Below are 18,329 nucleotides of genomic sequence, written 5' to 3'. Positions count from 1 at the left end.
AAAAAAAATCAAGAAACGTTTGAAATCACAAAGGCCTAATAGTATATATGCAAAATGCTAGTAAACCCAAGAATGATTACCACAGAGAATATTTCCATCCACCAGTGCTAATAATTATCACCAATACTTTAACAATCAGTTTTATTTTAGTAAATAATTTCTGTAGGTGGCTTTGAATCTTCTTCTAGAATAAGATTTCCAGGGAGCAACCGTGTAATTATTATTTCTCATTAACCTCCCATTACTTTCAAGGCCGACTTTCCGTAGTTGTTATATTTTTTTATTTGTGGGAAGGAGCAAAGGGGAAAGAGACAAGGGTAAAGTAGAAACCAAGTATTTAAATCACATACAATTATTTCTAGATGTGTCTGAAACGTTTTGTTTCTTAGTGGAGAGAGCAGAGGTTTTTTTAATAGTTTATAAAGATTTGTTACTGCTGTATTTTATACAACAGCAAAATTAAAAATGAGTTTAAATACCCTATTAAAGATCAAGCTAAACAAAAATATTGCCCTTAAAGTACAATGGATTAGGGGAGTGGGGGAGATCACTGGACAAATTTGGGGCTTATCATTATCAACAGTGCCCTTTTAAGCTTGTGGATTTCTGAGCCAATGCAGAAAATGTAACAACAGGGATTTCCCAACAGCAAGAGGCACTCTCCAAGGGAGTAAATTGTCAACTATTGCCTCTCGTGAGAAACTTAAGAGTAACCTTGATCCAATCTCAATAGTCAACCCATGTATTATCACCCAGTTGGGGCAAAGTGAGTGCATTTCCTAATACAAAAATAAGATGGTATTCTATCAGAAGCCACTGGATATATACACAGAAATAAAATTTAAATAATATTAAAGTAAACTTAGCCTAAGAAACTGAAAACATCCTTCCCTCACTTCAACTAGCTCCTGAAATGCCTTATCTTCCCGTGTAAAAAAGGCCTGTGTCTTGAGATGAGTAGCAAAAAAGATGTCCTTTGAGGAGTAAGAGAATATAAACAGAAGCACAGTCATGAAAGACACCATGAGATGGGGTAGATAATACTACTGTAGTAAAAGCCTTATAATCAGGAAAATATGGATCCCAATTCAAAAGAATCACTTGTTACGCTTCGCCTCTGAGTCTTAGCTTCCTCATCTGCAAAATGGGAATGTTATTAGCCATACCAATGGATTCTTGTGGGGTTTTAGAGAAATAATTCATCTGGAAGCTTCTCATATATTGCTGGTGTTTAATACATGTTTTGCCCTTCCTCACTGTGCCCTGAGCCAAGTCTGAACAAGAGGTGCCGGAGCACCTCTGAACATCCTGTTTGTTTCATGCCAGCAAGATCTCCGCTGACTAATACAGGAGCCACTACTCACATGTGGATAATTAAATTTATTTTAATTATAATTAAATAAAACTCAAAATCCAGCTCCTCAGCAAGTCGACGCTAGCCTGATATCAAATGCTCACTAGCCACGTGGGCTAGTGGCCTATTGTATTATAAACTGCAGATGGAGAAAAATTTTCATCATCTCAAGATTTACCGGACAGTGCTGGTCTAGACTCTAAAGCAGGGATCAGGAAATCTGTTTTCTGAAAAGGGCCAGATGGCAAATATTTTAAGTTTTGCAGACCATGCGAGTCTCCACCGTGACTACTCAATTCTGCTACTGTAATGCAAAAAACAGCCACAAACAAAACATAAACAAATAACCGTGGCTGTGTTCCAATAAAACTTTACTTACAAAAATAGATGGCAGGCTGAATTTAGCCCATGGACCATAGTTTTGCCATCCCTGAGCATTCCACTCATAATCACGAACTACCTCCTTAAGATTGAGTAGTCTCAAATCCACTGGCAGGAATAAATAGCTTACGGGAGTGAAAGGGAATTTAATATTTAACGTAACTATTCCTTTTTACAAATTAAGAAAAACCCACACAGGTGGGGCTAAAGCAAGTGAAGCTTATATTGTCACAAAGTGACAGTATCTCAAATCGGTTTCATATCTGGCTCATCTTTCTAAAGCCAATAACTCTCAATCCCTAACTCCACTCCTCATCTATTCCTGGAATTGTGGACTTCTATATCCAACTGCCTACTTAACATGCCTAGAGATCTATTACAAATCTCAAAACCAAAAGAGTACTCTTAATCCCTCTCTCCCAGATTTCTCTTTTATACGTACATACGTATATATATGTACATATATACATACTTATTTAAATTTTAATTAGTTAACATACAGTGCAATATTGGTTTGCAGAGTAGAATTCAGTGATTCATCAGGGGCACCTGTGTGACTCAGTCAGTTGGGCGACCGACTTCAGCTTAGGTCATGAACCCACGGCCTTGTGGGTTCAGGCCCCGCGTCGGGCTCTGGGCTGACAGCTCAGAGCCTGGAGCTTGCTTCGGATTCTGTGTCTCCCTCTCTCTCTCTGCCCTACCCCACTCATGCTCTGTCTCTGTCTCAGAAATAAACATTAAAAAAAAAGAATTCAGTGATTCATCACTTACCTACAACATCCAGGGCTCATCACAACAAGTGTCCTCCTTAATGCCCATCACCCATCTAGCCCATCTCCCACCCTCCGTGTTCTCTACTGTTAAGACTTTCTTGGGGTTTGTTTCCCTCGTGCAGATTTCTCCATCCTAGTAAATGGCTCCATAAGCGAACCAGCTATAGGGCTGACATGGAGGCATTCTCCTTCATCTCTTCCTTTCCCCTGTACTCCAACCTAATACACAGGCAAACTTGCTTCCTGATGTCACTTTGCTCTCATTCCTGTTACCTCCTAAAGAAGCCTTCCCTGACCAATTTAAACCAGCCATCTTAACATCAAACTAGCCCATCACCCTGTTTTAATTACCAGCACAACATTTAGTTCTACCACATCCTCTTATTTTTTATGTTTGTTTATTCATGTATTTACAAGTCTATTTTCCCAAACTACCCTCTCCCCATCCCAAGGCCCCACCGCATGCCACTTTATACCTCTGCTCTAGACAGAATGTGACCTGCATGATGCAGGGGAACCTTTTATGTCTTGCTCAACACTCTACCCCCTTCACAATGTCTGGTACAGAGCAGACGCTCAATAAATACTCTGTCAATGGATGAATGAATGGATCCGTACTTACAAATCTATCTGTCTTGAATTTGTCCCAAGAAAGGGGCATTTGAAGCTGTGTAACTAGGTAACAAACTTGGCTCTCCCATGCTGTAACACGTATAGTTAAAAACACTCTCATCTTTAGAGCTATGAATGTGACACCATTTACCTCCCTTCCTTTGTAGGTCACCAAAGCAGCCAGTGGTTTGGCGTAAAATCTGCTGTAGGAAAATCCCAGGCAGCCATACATACTATTCGCTGTGAGCTTCAAAGCCTTCTGTCGAATGTCATACTGTAGGCACACAAGGACAAAAGACAAACAATATTTGCAGATGCTTAATAATTACATTAGATCTCTTTCTAGACCACCAATGACAAGGAGTAACCCTCCATGTCCAGGAAAAAAAAGAACTCTTAACACACTCAGCCCATCCTCCCAGATACATGATTCCCTGACCTTCTGGAAGCAAGCAAACACAGACTCCAAAGCTCCCAGAAGTGAGAAGGGTTTGGTCCAGATAGGGCTTTGCAGATAGAGGTGTCTTCCATTCTGAGGTATTCTAGTGTTTGTGAATGTGTTTCCTGCCCACAAACTTAAAATAAGCCCATGAGTTGCCCACAGCATCATCTGTAAAACACTACTAGATAATCAAATTCTAAAAGCAGAGACTGTCACTCAGATGTCTTTCAGTGAAAAGATATACCTGAAGAACCAGGTCTGGATTTAAATCTTGCTGTTTCATTAGTTGTTTGACTTGCTTTCTCCTCTCTACCAGCTTCCGGATCTCTCTGGGCAAAATGCCCATTTCTAAGTTTGGGTCTGGCAGCTCAGGGATCTGTTCTTGTTCTCCATCCTGATGAACATACAACAGAAATTTCAGACAAATCAAGCTTTCATAAAACAATTTTCAAAAATAATATTTTGTGGGCACTTTATGCAATGATCACATCTTGAAAAGCTACTTTCTTGCCTAACTATAGGTCAACAGCATATGGGTGGCAAAGAAAAAGCTGAGAACAAGTCCACACCGCCCTCTTCTCCCACTTCTAACAGCCTCGTTCCCAGTATCTCCCCTCTCTCATTATTGACAAACGCAGATATCATTTAAAGGGATCAATTTCTATATATATTCCTCTCCTCTCTTCAAAAAGATTGGGGAGCAACACGTTTGGGGAAATTGTTTTGAAAAGAAACACTGAGACCTCTAGGATTTACTGAAAAAAAAAAAAAAAAACTGCAGCACAACTCCTGTTTTAAGTCATACACACTCCCAAACAAAATGCCATTAACACTTTTACAACTACAGAGAATCGTGGCAATTACTGTGAATATTTTCCACTAAAAACTAGAACCCCAAATACTAAATCAGCAAATTTCCTTCAGGAATTTGGAGCACATATTTAAATAGGCCGTGAAATTTCTAAAAATTAATATATACATGTTCCTTAGCATTTATGTAGGACCTTTTATCTGTAAATTGCTCTGCAATTGGTAAAAGAATAGCAACATTTTAGAATAGTAACCAGCAGTTTTCTTATATGAAAATTTACAGCAGCAAAAAGCAGGAAAAGCATTAGACCATTTTTCTGACGCCTCCATTAATTCTATTAACAGGCTGAAAAGAAAAGCCAGGCACACTTGCCCTTTCAAAGGTTCACAATTAAAAATAAACCTCTTGGCTTCAAGTATGGCAAGTCAATGCCATTTGATAACCCAGCCTTTACTAGGTATCTGATTTTATAAAGATCAATATTTTCAAATGAACAATCTTATAATAAACAGGGACCTATTGTTTTTGAAAACAGCAGACGATGACAGCAAACCTATTAAAGAGATCTTGGTACACATTCCCATTTATTTACAGCAACTAGAGAGGTCAAATAAAAACTTAACTGAAAGGATCTGGCCCAGCTCAACCAACACTAGCTGTGTGGCACTAGCTATTTTGAGGATCAAATACTGCACAAAACAATGATATAGAACCTATAAACTGCTACGTGTAGAGTATTTCTTAGATGACCTTTAAGGTCCCTTCCAACTCTGAAATGATTCCATTATATACCTGAAACCCTAACTGGAAAGCTCAAATAAACAAAACAGTGGAGGGGAATGAAGGAGGTCGGATCACAACAATTATCACAAGGCTCACATACTATAGCAGGACAGAGCCCAACGAACATTATTAGTCAAGTGCAGTCACCACCCTTTGGAGATGTCTACCCAAATTCCTTCTCTGTAAGATTATCCTCTAGTCCCACAGAAAGGCCCATCCTTAGCAGCCATGTTTGTACTCTGTGAACTCACTCCTGTGGTCACAGCATATGGTACCAGGCATGCTCACCCACTTAAGCAAGCCTTTAAGATTCTCTCTTCTGGGAAGACAGAAGTGGGGCTAAAAAACAGTTCCAAAGCATGTGGTTGGAACTAAAAGACATGTGAAATCTGGAGTGGGAGAGTAAATACACATCTCCTGCCACAGGTACAAAGAATCAGAGAAAAACAATATATAGAGATAATATTTTACTTTATTACTTTACATCTTTTACTGTTAGACAGCCACATCTAATCAAATTCCCTACTGAGAGTCAGTTATATAAGCTTTACATATGAAGAACCACACATTAAGTTATTAAGCCCTACGTAAAACTGTTGACTAATCACTAGATTAAAATCAATGTGAAATAATTCAAAAGATTCTTTCAAAAAGATTCACCGTGTAGTGCAAGGAATCATTAAGAAAGGCTTACATGGCCAAAATTTAAAAGAATAAAAATACCAAGTGTTGGAGATGATGTGGAACAACTCACATTCATGGCTAGTGGGAATGTGTAACACAGTATAACTACTTAGGAAAATAATTCGGCAGTTTCTTTTCAGGTTAAACACACACTTCCCATACAAACCAGCCAATTCCCTCCTTAAGTATCTACCCCCCAAAACGAAAGCACATGTCCAGAAAAAGATGTGAATGTTCATAGCAGGCTTATTAATAATAGCTACACACTGAAAACCCAAATGCTTATTTCAGGAAACTAGATAAATAAAGTGTGGAATACTTCTCAGTAACACAAAGGAAAGAACTACTGATAATGCAACAACATGCATGAACCTCAAAAACATTATGTTGAGCAAAAAAGCCAGATACCAAAGAGTACATAATGTACCGCTCCACTTATATGAAGTTCCAGAATAAGCAAAACTAAGTGATGGTGACAGCAGAAGTCAGATCAATGGTCAATTGATGGTGAAGGGGCCTAACAACAAAGGCATGAATGATATACCAAAACTAATGGGATGAAACTAACGCAGTACTTGCCGGAAAATTCATAGCTGTAAGTATCTTTATTAGCAGAAAAGATTTCAAATCCATAACCTAACCTTCCACCTTAAGAAATTAGAAAAATAAGGGCAAACTAAACCAACAAAAGCACAAAAAAAGGAAGAAAGATTATAATGGAAATACAGGAGATAGAGAAAATTACCAAAACCAAAGTTCTTTCTTTGTAAAGATCAGCGAAACTGACATACTTTTAGCTATGTTGACAAAAAAAAATGACTCACATAACTAAAATCAGGAATAAAAGAGGGATATTACTAATGACCTTAAAGAAACAACGATTAGAAGGGAATACCATGAACACTTTTATGACAACAAATTAGATAAACCTACATGAAATAGACAAGTTCCTAGAAAGACCAAAATGAACTCAAGGAGGAATAGAAAGTCTGAATAGACATAAAACGAAGATTGAATTGGAAATCAAAAAAAAGAGAGAGAAAGAAAGAAATCTTAAGACTTGATAATTTAACTGGTGAACTCTACCAAATATTTAAAGCAGAATTAACATGAATCCTTCACAAATTCTCCAAAAAAAAAAAAACCAAAACAGAAGAGGAGGAAACACCTCCCAACTCATTCTATGAGGCTATTATTATCCTAATACCATACCAAAACAAGACAAAAACAAGAAAAGACAAATATATACCAAAAGCCCTTATGAATACAAACAAAAAACTTTTCAACAAAATACTAGCAAACTGAAAGCAGAAATATATAAAAAGGATTATACACCAAGACCAAGTGGAATTTATCCCAGGAACACAGAACAACACATGAAAATCAATGTCATATGCCATATTAAAAGAATAAAGGACAGGGGCGCCTGAGTGGCTCAGTCAGCTGAGCATCCAACTTCAGCTCAGATCATGAGCTCGCTGTTCCGGAGTTCAGCCCTGCACTAGGCTCAATGCTGTCAGCACAGAGCCTGCTTGGGATCCTCTGTCCCCCTCTCTTTCTGCCCTTCCCGCGCGCGCGCGCGCGCGCGCACACACACACACACACACACACACACACACACACACTCTCTCTCTCTCTCTTTCTCTTGAAAATGCATAAACATCTAAAAAAGGAAAACAAAACATAAAGAGAATAAAGGACAAAAAGCACATGATCATCTCAATAAAGAAAAAGTAGTTGACAAAATCCAATACCCATTCACGATAAAAACACGCAACAAACTAGGAACAGAAGGGAATTTCCTCAACCTGATAAACGCCATCTATGGAAAACCCCAGTTAACACCATACTTAATGGTGAAATAAAGGCTGGATACTTCCCCCCTAAGACCAGGAACAAGAAAAAGGTGTCTGCTCTTGCCAATTCTATTCGGTATTGTACTGGAGGTTCTAGCCAGAGCCATTAAGCAAAAAAAGAAGAAGGAATATAAGGCAGCCAGATTATAAAGAAAGAATTAACACTACTTTTGCAGATAACATACAATATGTAGACAGCCCTAACAAATCCACAAAACTATTAGAGCCGATAAATGACTTCAGCAAAGTTGCAGGATACAAGATCAGTTCACAAAAATCAGTTATATTTCAATACACTAGCAATGCACAATCCAAAAATAAAATAAACAATTTCACTTACAATAGCATCAAGAATGAAATATTTAGGAATAAATTTAATAAAAGAAGAGTTGTACAGTGAAAACTAGAAAACATCACTGAAAGGAATTAAAGACCTAATTAAATGGAAAGACCCAATTTTCATGGATTGGAAGGCTTAACATTAAGATGGCAATACTTCCCAAATCAATCTAAAGATCCAGTACAATCCCTATCAAAAGCAGAGCAGGCATTGTTGCATAAACTGACAAGATGATTCTAAAATAAATGTGTGATTTATATATATGTGTGTGTGTGTGTGTATATATATATATATATATAAATATATACGTACCATATATCACAGATATGTCATATATCAAATATATCCTACATATCATATATATCATAAAAATGTGATACAGATCCATACAATGGAATAGTATTCAGCAATAAACAGGAATGAAGTACTAATACATGCTATAGTGCAGATGAATCTTGACAACAGTATGCTAAGTGAAATAAGCCCGACATAAAAGGTCACATATGATTCCATCTATGTGAAATGTCCAAAGTACATAAACCTATGGAGGCAGAAAGATTACTAGTTGTCAAGGTCTGGAAGGAAAGGAGGGAGTGAGGGAGGGTACAGCTAAAAGGTAGGGGGGTTCCTTGGGGAGTAACGAAAATGCCCTAAAATTGACTGTGGCAAAGGTTGCAAACTCAGTGACTACACTAAAAGCCATTAAATTGTACACTTGAAATGGATGAAATGCATGGTATATGGATTACATCTCAATAAAGTTGTTAAATAAAAATGATACAGAACGAGTGAAAATTTCCATCTACTCAACCTTCCCCCTGTTTTGACCACTAAGAAAAGACAAATTGTATCCTTAAGAGGAAAAACTAGAATGCTAACCCCTTTGGTTCTCTTCCTTCTTTAAACAGTGTTTTTAATCTCAATTTAAAAAGCCCCCAAATTGAATACCAACCTCTGTAGCTTTATGTGCCTCTGAAGCAACTCTTTGCACTGTTGTAAAACAAATATTGAATTCCTGAATGATGGAAGGATACAAACTGTTGAAGTCCAGGAGCAAAATAAACTTATCATATAAACCTGCAATAAAAAAGTCATGTTACAAAAAGCCTTTAAGAAAAAAGGAGGTGGGGGAAGGGGGGTTACAAAAAGCAGATGTGTCAAAACATAACATTAGAAGAACTACAGAATGTAGTATGTATATTAAATACAATATAACATTGAAAGCTGTGAGTTACACCAATAGAAAAAAGTACTCAACTATCACTCCATAAAAACAACTTGTATTAGAGTGAAAACTCAGGTCACCAAAGAGGAAAAAAGAGATCCTGTCTTACCTTGAAACCAGCTACAATGAACCTTTCCACAGCAGCCCCAAAGTACACCATTATGATGGGCAAACACCTTCTCATATCAGTTACTTTAGATAGGTGTCATATCCATTTCAAAAAAATGTTGTAAAATTCTCCTTCAAGTAAGCATTCCCTCCCACCTACCCTACCACCTCTGCCCCCAAAATATTTAGTGATCCATGTATATATATATATATATATATATATATATATATATATATATATATGTGTGTGTGTGTGTATACACATATATATATGTGTACACATATATATGTAATACACATATGTGTATAACATATGTATATACATATACACATATATATATATAACTACTCACTGGTGTGTGTGTGTGTGTATGTACACATATTTTACCATCATTAAGAATAAAATGGGAAGCCCACTCACCTGTACACAAATGGTGTTAAAATCAGACAAGAGACGTATATAAATGTCAGCAGTGGAACGATCCACCCTTTTCACTTGCAAAGGGTGAACAGAAAGCTACTATATTTCTCTAGGACATTTACAAAGAGTTATCTTCACCTTAAGAAGAAACTGAATCAAAATAAATGTCCAGTATTAAAAAAATAAAACCAACAGCAAACATATTGATAGCATACTCTGTCAAGCACTATACCAAACAATCATTTTATGGGTGACGTACAGCGAGGAGGGCACTTACTGGGATGAGCACTGGGTGTTGTATATAAGTGATGAATCACAGGAATCTACTCCTGAAGCCAAGAGCACACTGTATACACTGTATGTTAGCTAACTTGACAATAAATTATATGCAAAAAATAAATAATCATTTTTTCCTTAAATCCCTGTGTGGGAGATTTTTTTTTTTTTTTTGAATTCTAGTGTAGTCAAGGGATGCCTGGGTGGCTCAGTCAGTTAAGGGTCTGACTTCAGCTCAGGTCACGATCTCGTAGTTTGTGGGTTCAGGCCACACATCGGGCTCCATGCGGACAGCTCAGACCCTGGAGCCTGCTTCACATTCTGTCTCCTCTCTCTCTGCCCCTCCCCCACTCACGCTCTGGCTCTTTCTCAAAAAATAAACATAAAAAAAAATTTAATTCTAATGTAGTCAAAAATAAAATTCTGGGAGCACCTGGGTGGCTCAGTCAGTTGAGCAGCAGACTTCAGCCCAGGTCATGACCTCACAGTTTGTGAGTTTCAGCCCCACATTCAACGCTGCTGACAGCACAGAGCCCACTTCAGATCTTCCGTCCCTCTCTCTCTGCCCTTCCCCACTTGCGTTCTCTCTCTCAAAAATAAACAAACATTTAAAAAATTCTGGTGTAGTTAACATACAGTGTTGTATTAATTTCAAGGGTCTATATTTCTATCTCCATTTTACAGAAGAGGAAAACAAGGCTTACAGAGGTTCAAGAGGGAGCCCAAGATCACACAGACAGAATTTAAGCCTAGATCTATCTAACACCAAAGGACTACAGATCTTTTTCAATACAACTAATAAAAATCACTTTTTTAAAAAAGCTTATTTGAGAGAGAGAGGGAGAGAGAGCAAGCACGCACAAGCAGGGGAAGGGCAAAGAGGGAATGAGAGAGAATCCCAAGTAGCCTAACGACGCAGGGCTAGAACCCACAAACCATGAGATCATGACCCAAGCCGAAATCAACACTTGGAAGCTTAACTGACACAGCCACCCAGGTGCCCCAATAATAAAATCACTTTTGTCAAAAATGTCTCCTACTCAGAGTTCAAGTTACTTGATAAAATTCACATTATTCCCATACAACGATGTAAATACACTTAACGCTACTTAACTGTACACTTAAAAATAGTTGAGGGTTAAAAAAAAAGATCCTGTCTAGCTCTACATACCACCAAACATCTTCTTTGCCATTAATGACAATAAGAACTGGTTACTCTGCTGTTAAAGTTCAATGTGGTGGTTACTGTCCATACTCCCTTTAACTTTGCCGTCCAGCCTAATGGGTCCTGGCAGCTCAGGCAGAGGCAGAGCCAGCCCTCCAGAGCAGATGGGACAAGCCACAGGTGCTCCCACCAGAAGGCAAAGGGCTCTATACTGGACTAGGGGCTAGCAAACTCTGTGCAGACCCAACTGAGCCTACCCCTTCTTTGTGTACCACTCACGAGCCAATAATAGTGTTTACATCCTTAAACGGTCAAAAAAAATTTTTTAAAACAGACTATCTCATGATATGCAAACATTACACAAAATTTAAACTTCAGTGTCCATAAACAAAGCTTTCTTGGAACGCAGCAAATAAAAAATATTCATGTTAATTCAGGTCAGGTGACCGGCAAACGAGATTTTTCAAAAGAACCTAAAACAAAATAAGGTCATTACAAGACCTATTTGCTAACCTAGAAAATACAATTCAGCTCTTCTAGCTTCTCAAGCCCAGGTCTGTATTAAAAATTCCTTAACACCAGGGGCAAAGCAACCTGCCGCACAGCCTTACCAGCTTTAGGGTCCAGTACCAAGCCTCCGGCATAAGCTGCTTTCTTACGTCCTTTCTTGTATTTATTGGCATCTCCATCGAGGTCTTCATCTTCATCTCCCTAATGTCAAATGGAATGACAACTTCAGCAGCCAGCAACTAATAAACTAATTAAGAAGTTTTAGGATTCCCCCTTCTCCAACCGCAGTACACAGTTCTAACAAACAACCTCACTTTTAGCTAGTGGTCCCACCTCTGTGGAACAACAGTTACTGTAACATGCTCACAAACCCAAAGGCCAAGCGTGGGAGTTGCCAAAACATTGTAGCCCTGAGTTAATACATATGCAAATTTTACTTGAAAACGTTTCTGAATTCATAGAACCTTTTATTTTTAAATCAATGGATACTAAAAATACAACACTTCATATTCTGTAAAATCTAAGGTAGTAGAAGAGTCCGCTTAAATTCACCACTCTAACAATCATGATGCAGAAATATAAACTATGTCATACAGATATAGTCATTATTCTAATTTGGACATCTTAAAATGAGTGTGTCTGTAGACTGAAAATTCATTCCAGGTAGCTTATTAATAACCAATCAATATTCAATACCTCAACAGAAGTCAAACTCCTGTAAGTTAATATTCTTTATACCAATTTTGATGTGCACAAAGCAAATCCAGGAAGGTGAACCATCTTAACATTAAATTCCCCTTTTGAGTCAAATGGCTATCAGTGCTAACAAAACAGTAGCTAAGTTTTAGTTTCAATGTCAAGGAGGCCACTTCAGAAAACTGACTGTGGTGACCTGATCCTGCTAGCACATAAAGCTGCAACAAAGCAACAAAAAATAAAGGCTCATGCATTTAAGGAAATAAAAGGTTTAACTGGTGTCTAACTTTGGATACAGCTAGGGTGGCGCAATACCTTCCTTGTATGGTCATCCATAAAAGAGGCTTAATGCTATCCTCAAGGTAGTTCATATTTCACATAAAATTTTTATCTACACAGAAAAAAAGTAAAGAAGGAAATCACCACCGAAACACAAAGGAACAAATCTGACATGGTTTCGAGAGTATACAGAGGATTCATTATTTTGTAAGCACAAGTTATCACCGTTATAAAAGCCACCTAAGTAATAAAAGGGGAGAGGATTTAAAAAAAAAAAAAAAAAAAAGCAAAACCCTATGCAATTGTGGACCCACCAGTTTTTGCTGAGGCTTTCTGAAAATCTGCTTGTCAGGCACAATATAGTTGTTTTCATAAAATGCATGAAGCAACAAGAACTCATTACGTTCGGCTCGTCCGCCCATCAGGGTCCTAGACTATGAAAGAGAATGTTTTAAATTTGAGCTCAAAACCCTAACAAATAACAAACAAAACCAACTTTGAGGTGGTAAATTTAATCATGGCACCTCTTCCACAATCATTCTTCCTAATAAGAGCTGCTTTAAAAATAAGAAGGTACAAAATTAATCCTAACGTTTTCTTTAAGCACTATAGTTAAAAAGAGACAAAGAAAGCTTAAAATACTGGCAACTTGGGCTATTTCTTTACTGCCAAATAGACCGTTCCGCAAATCAGACACATCCAGATGTTAGAGATGATCCTTATGTTCACCCAAATTTCAACATAGTCTGCACCTGGTTTTCCTCCCCTTCTCACAGCCAGTTCATTTTACAAAAGAAGCCCAGCTTTCAGAGTACAAGTTACTCATTTTATAAGCATGCATTTAGGCTCATTATCATATAACAACTACCCCAAGCAAACACTGAATCCAACAGGAAATGCTTTTTCCCCCTTTCTAAGTTAAATTTACCATAATGTTCCCGGCGATGTTAGTGATCTGCAATGCTAATGGAAGAACATTTAGCTCACACATGATCTGCAAAATGAACCTGGCATCTTTCCAGGTGTGTTCCAACAGGTACAACAGATGAGAAGATTCACTGTACAGAAAAGTAAGAATGAAACAGAATCAAGTAATTAAAGGAAACAATGACTATAATCAGGACTTCATAAAATATTACAAAAAAATTTGCTATGATTAACTTCAGAGCAATGGCACCTTGGCTTTGGAAACAATTTAAAATAAGGTTAGTATGAAACTACGAATTCATTCATGTCACTGATCCCAATGCCCTTCTCCAAAACACACACACAAAAAATCCCATAAATACAAAGTAAAGTTATGCATTAACTACAACCTGGAAACTACCCAAATCGATATATTCAATCCATCTAGTAAGTAGGTATTACACGCCGACTATGTGCCAGGCAAATAGATTCTGGCTGTAACCAGAAGACAAAAATACCCATCCTCGTGGGGCTTAGGTCTTCAAGGGGGGAGACAGAGTATAAGTTAAAATACATATAAAAGGTATGTTATATAATGTTCAGTGTTAAGGGGAAAAGATTAAGAAGCAAAGGAAATATTAAGTGTCAGGAGCAGAGAATGTAATTTTATTTAGTTAGGGGACCAGGAAAGAGGTGACTTGGACTAAAGAACTGTTTGAAGAGGTAAGGGGGCAATCCTTGCGGACGGATGTCTGAGGAGAACGGCACATTCAAAAGGTCAGAAGGACAGAGTAAAAGGCAGAGACACACACTGTAAAGGACCTTGTAAGTCACAGTAAGAACTTTGGTTTTTACTCTAAATGAAAGAGAAAGTCACCGGAAGATTTTGAGCAGAGTGCAGTATCTGACTTAACTTTAGCAAGATACCCCTGGTTCCTGGGTTGAAAACAGACAGCAAAGGGTCAAGGGCAAAATCAAAGAGACCAAAGAAGAAGCTGACATAAGACTCATTAATTCAGGGAAAGGGGAGGGTAGCTTGGACCAGGATAGGTTCAGTGGAGGGGAAAAGAAGGGGTCAAATCTAGATCTATTTTGAAGACAGAGCTGACAGGACTTTGTGATGGCTCAAACATGGGATATCTATCAGAAAGAGGACCCATGGAAGCCTCAAAGGTTTTGGGCTGAAGATAACTTTGGAGGTTTCCAGTAGTACTGGAAAATTAAGAGGTGTCACCCTTAGGGAAAAACTCCAAGAGGAGCCTAGGGGAAAATATCAGGAGTTGAGCTTCTGAACAAGTTAGGGTGGAGGTTCATATTAGACATCAGGTAGAACAGGCAGGTGTATACAAGAGTCTGGAATTCAAGGGAGAGGCTGAAGGTGAAGATACCAAAGCAGGAGGTATCAGCACCCACATACTAGTGAAGTGCTGAGACTCCACGAGCTCACCCTAGAGGGAGTGTAGTCAGAAAGAGAAGCAGTCCAAGGACTTGGGAGGCATGGGAAGAAAACAATGAGAAGTGGCAAGAGGAGTAGAAGAAATCTTATTTAGGAAAGAAGCACAAAGGTTCAGTTGTACAAAATGAATGAGTTCAGAAGGTCTAATATACAGCAATGTGACTACAGTTAGCCATACCGCATTGTGTACTTGAAATTTGCTGAGAGGGTACATCTACAGTGTTGTAACCACACAAAAAAGAAAAGAAATAAACAGTAACCATGTGAGGTGACAGATATGTTAATCAGCTTGACTATGGTAATTATTTCCCAATGTATACATTTATAAAACATTGATTTGAACACATTAAATATATACAATTTCTATTTGTCAATTCTACTTCAATAAAGATGGAAAAAAGAAATAACCAAGTAGCATCTCCACGTAACTTCATGATGTCTCAGTTTTTCTATTTCTAAAAGGTTTATACTAACCTCTGAATTAATGAATTAAGGGTGGAAACCTAAATATCACATCAATTTCCAAACCGCTCTTGGGAAACACCTAGATGAGATTAGGATGGGTGAGGGAGATGGAGGTAAACTGATAAACTGAGAATAATTCAAGAGGCAAAATAATTCAAATTATTAAAGTCACAGAGATGCTGGTACTGACACGGAGGCAGCTCCCCTCCAGAACACCACACTCTCCTGTCCCTCCAGCCTCACGGTGATGCTGGCCTCTTGCTATCGCTCATTTCAAGGCAGACAAATTCCGAAGCATCCAGGAGCATACCTGTACATATTTCGTACATTTTCCACTGGGATCACAACCCTTTCAGATTTCAGAATCTGTTGAACAAGTTCAGACAAATGGTAGCTTTTACAACGAATTAATTCCTTTGCCGAAATTTCCACATCACAGATCATTCGGCCACAGGTAGCATTTCTTTCACCAAGTCCACTCCTGCCCTACAGGGGAAGGACAAAAAGCAAATGCCATGGATGAGCAGACACTGGGAACATTCTATTTCAACCGACTTCGAAGCTAGTCCACAATTACAATGAGGAAACTCTCAATCTCCTATTCGCCCACTCCGTCAGCCGTCACTCAAGTATTTCTGAACGTTCACTATAGAGCTGACACTGTTCTAGGCACCAGGGAGATAGCACTGAGCCAAAGAGAAAAGATTCCTAGGACGCCTGGGTGGCTCAGTCAGTTGACGTCCGGCTCGCTGCTGTCAGTTGGGAGCCCACTTTGGATCCTCTGTCGCCCTCTCTCTCCGAGCCCACCCCGCTCAGGCTGTGTCTCTCAAAAATAAATAAAAACATTAAAAAAATGAAAGATTCCCGGAGAGCCTGGGTGGCTCAGTCAGTTAAGCGGCCGACTTCGGCTCAGGTCATGATCTCGCGGTCCGTGGGTTCGAGCCCCGCGTCGGGCTCTATACTGACAGCTCAGAGCCTGGAGCCTGTTTCAGATTCTGTGTCTCCCTCTCACTGACCCTCCCCCGTTCATGCTCTGTCTCTGTCTCAAAAAAAAAAAAATTTTTTTTAAACGTTTAAAAAAAAATGAAAGATTCCTAATCTCATCTGAAATAGATGACAACAAATAAACATCAAAATCAAGAAGCTATATAGCTTTAGGAGGTAATAAGCATATGGAAAAGAGAAAAAGTAGAACACGTGAGGAATATGGCAATTTAGGGGGGCTGCATCTTAAATAGGGTAGCCGTGGGAGACCTCACAGAGACGATGCCCTACAAAGAAAACCATGAAGGGGTAAGGAAATAGTAAATCAAGGGCTGGGATGAAGGTTAATAACTCTATATCACCTTAAAGATATGAATAGGAACAGAAGCAACAGCACTGGCCCCAACTCCAATCTGCGTTAGCAGAATCCTCTGGAGAGCATTATAAAACATACAGATTCCTAAGTTCTCTGATGAAGCAACATGCCCATTTTTCCTTACGAGCTTTAAGTGAAACAAGATGTTAAGCACTATGAGGCTTGGGAAACGAAGGTGGCTTCATACAAAAACCACCAAAACAAGTAGGCAGAATGAAAAATACATAGACTTTAAAAGAGTCAAGACGGGCCTAGCTCAAAATCTCAGTTCTTTCCCACCCTAGCCCTATGATCTTGAACAAGTTCTGCTACCCCTGTGAGAAGCACAAACTGGAGTTGCTGTGACAGGCAACTAACGCAGAAGGCACTTAGCCCACAGCCTTCTCATACGTTCAACATCAGCTCCCTCCCACTCTTCCCTGCCCTCTCTGTACTGAATGAGAATACTCGCTGATCTCTGCTCTAAGGGCTACAGCTTTGGTAATGACGGAGTGGAGGTAACATGTATGCGCTGTCTCTAGATTCTAATAGCTGATTTTAAAAACTACCAGTGGCTTCTACCAATAAAATGCCACATTCAAAGGAAAAGATGTTCAGTGCCAAAGTTAAAATGTCCTATCACAAGACAACCAATTCTTAGTCAAAGAAGCCCAGTGTGTTCCCAGGTAGCTATTCCATGTAAAGAAGCCAAGTCAAGAAGTAAGATTTTGAAAATTATTATTACCCCTAGCTTTGGCATGTTAGATCGCTTCAGTCGACCTATCTTGGACCAGTGAGGAACTTTGCACACGTTAATTCTCTGCAGGAGCACTTCCAGTTCAAATCCATAAATATTATGACCCTAGTCAGAAAAAGAAGGCAGCCAATAACATTGTAACAAACGCAAATGAGAAGATTTATCTTCATACGCATAGAATTTCTTTGCCCTTTCTTTTTCTCATCTCTAATTGAAGGCATCATGAGCTTACCTCCGATTGGGGTCCTTTCTTCTTCAGGAATTTATTCATCAGCAGCATTCATTAGCCTTGACATTAACAAAGCTAAGCAGATTGCTGGAATAAACTTTATTTCATCCTAATTGATGCAAGGTTCATATGATGTCTTTTAATTTGCAGCTCATGCCTCACAGTCTCAAAAGCAAATGCAAATTTTTATGTCCCACACTTTTTTTGTGATCAGTAAAAGCTGTGTTCAAATAATTCCATTTTAATTCCTTAAAAACAGAGAGCCTGCCTGTGTTGTGTGATAGTTCACACAGACTCTTCGAAAACTCAGGAACTGCAGCTACTTGCTTCTTGAAGAACTGAGTTCAAATACTACTGATTTAGACTCTTAATCAATATGCAACAAAATATATAATAGCACTCAACAGTTCAAGGAAGCAAACCATACCAGGTAGAAATTACCTGAAAAATGCAACCAAATT

General features: G+C 38.6%; 1 protein-coding gene and 1 non-coding gene across 2 annotated transcripts in view; both read right to left on the bottom strand.

Annotated features, from left to right (window-relative positions):
• The window catches only part of POLA1 (DNA polymerase alpha 1, catalytic subunit), a 299,688-nt gene that overhangs the window by 238,378 nt on the left and 42,981 nt on the right, over positions 1-18,329 (bottom strand). The window contains exons 19-26 of the mRNA XM_047844422.1: positions 17,628-17,744; positions 15,854-16,029; positions 13,645-13,774; positions 13,031-13,150; positions 11,843-11,942; positions 8,989-9,113; positions 3,807-3,956; positions 3,272-3,394 (exon numbers count right to left, since the gene is read on the bottom strand). Of these exons, the coding sequence (XP_047700378.1) occupies positions 3,272-3,394; positions 3,807-3,956; positions 8,989-9,113; positions 11,843-11,942; positions 13,031-13,150; positions 13,645-13,774; positions 15,854-16,029; positions 17,628-17,744 (1,041 nt within the window). The remainder of the gene's footprint in view (positions 1-3,271; positions 3,395-3,806; positions 3,957-8,988; positions 9,114-11,842; positions 11,943-13,030; positions 13,151-13,644; positions 13,775-15,853; positions 16,030-17,627; positions 17,745-18,329) is intronic.
• On the bottom strand, positions 9,832-9,961 carry LOC125158027 (small Cajal body-specific RNA 24). The gene has a single exon (XR_007149152.1). It is a non-coding gene; the product is annotated as a small Cajal body-specific RNA 24 (non-coding RNA).

Source organism: Prionailurus viverrinus, chromosome X (assembly GCF_022837055.1).
Source record: "Prionailurus viverrinus isolate Anna chromosome X, UM_Priviv_1.0, whole genome shotgun sequence".
NCBI lineage: Eukaryota > Metazoa > Chordata > Mammalia > Carnivora > Felidae > Prionailurus > Prionailurus viverrinus.
This window is presented reverse-complemented; position numbering and strand designations above follow the sequence as displayed.